Raw genomic sequence first — 1,213 nt, forward strand, 5'->3', positions numbered from 1 at the left:
GCTGAAACCCGGGCGATGGTTAAAATCATCGCGGCAGCCACAGCCTTTGGCCTGCCGCTTCCCTGCTCCCAGATGTCGGGGACATCCAGAGCCACTCAAGGTTTCTCCCACTATCAAGCAAGCCAGAGCTCCAACTCACTCAGAGATGGGGCCCTGCAGGCACCCTGAAGATGCAGCCATGTGTAGAGATGCCCGGGTAGAGATGAGGGGGTGAAAGGAAGAGATTCCAGGGGAGATTTCCCTCTTCCCCGCCCTTCCCCCTACACACCCTGGGCTTGTTTTCCATTCGGGACTCAGCGTGCTACAGACACACTGTTCCCACTCCCAGAGCTGCCAGCGGGGACCCCAAGTTCCCAGGAATTCCAGGTGGTCACTCACCTTCCCCACGAGCTTGCCTTTGCGGTTCATACACAGGTAGAATTCCGTCTCCTTGCCCTTGATCCGGACTTGACTACCGAAGGTGTCTGTCTCCACTAGGAGCTGGGCTTCGAAAGGAAGAAGGAGAACAAGAAACATTGTTTTACTAGGGGCAATGGCTTGGTCTAAAGACTCAGCGACATAGTCCCTGACCCTGTCCCCGGTCCCTCCCTCCCCCAAAATCAGGCATGGGAAGGTCTGGAGCACCCTGCCCTGAAGATGGAAGCTGTCCGTCACCTGTTCCCTTCCCTCCTGCCTCTCTTGGCTCCACTTGGAATCCAGATGGCTCAGCCAGAGAGTTCTGCCCCTTGTGGCTAAATACCAGTGTGCCCTTCTTCCCTCGTCGCCTCAGCTCCAAGGCCCAAAGCAAGACAGGCAGCCATACAAAAAAATCCCATTCTAAGATCAGTGGCTCACACCTGTAATCCCAGCACTTTGGGAGGTTGAGGTGGGAGAATCGTTTGAGTTTAGGAGTTCAAGACTAGTCTGGGCAACGTAGTGAGACCCTGACTCAACATAAAATTTAACAAATTAGCTGGGTGCGGTGTCTTGCGCCTGGAGCCCCAGCTACTCAGGAGGCTGAGACAGAAGGATCGCCTGAACCCAGGAGGTCGAGGCTGTGATGAGCCATGATCCTGCCACTGCACTCCAGCCTTGGGGGGCAACTCAAAAAATAAAAATTCCCCAGCTGGGCTCGGGAAGCTTTGGGAGGCTGAGGTGAGCGGATTGCCTGAGCCTGCGGGTTCGAGACCCGCCTGGGCAACTTGGCGAGACCTCATTTCTACAATAAATAAAA

General features: G+C 55.2%; 1 protein-coding gene across 1 annotated transcript in view; it reads right to left on the reverse strand.

The window, feature by feature from the left end:
• Positions 1 to 1,213, reverse strand: part of FGF18 (fibroblast growth factor 18) — a 30,545-nt gene that overhangs the window by 8,900 nt on the left and 20,432 nt on the right. The window contains exon 4 of the mRNA XM_021716353.1: positions 379 to 485. Within this exon, the coding sequence (XP_021572028.1) occupies positions 379 to 485 (107 nt within the window). The remainder of the gene's footprint in view (positions 1 to 378; positions 486 to 1,213) is intronic.

The sequence above is a fragment of the Carlito syrichta genome, unplaced genomic scaffold, assembly GCF_000164805.1.
Source record: "Carlito syrichta isolate Samal-C Ts95f unplaced genomic scaffold, Tarsius_syrichta-2.0.1 Scaffold308774, whole genome shotgun sequence".
Taxonomy (NCBI): domain Eukaryota; kingdom Metazoa; phylum Chordata; class Mammalia; order Primates; family Tarsiidae; genus Carlito; species Carlito syrichta.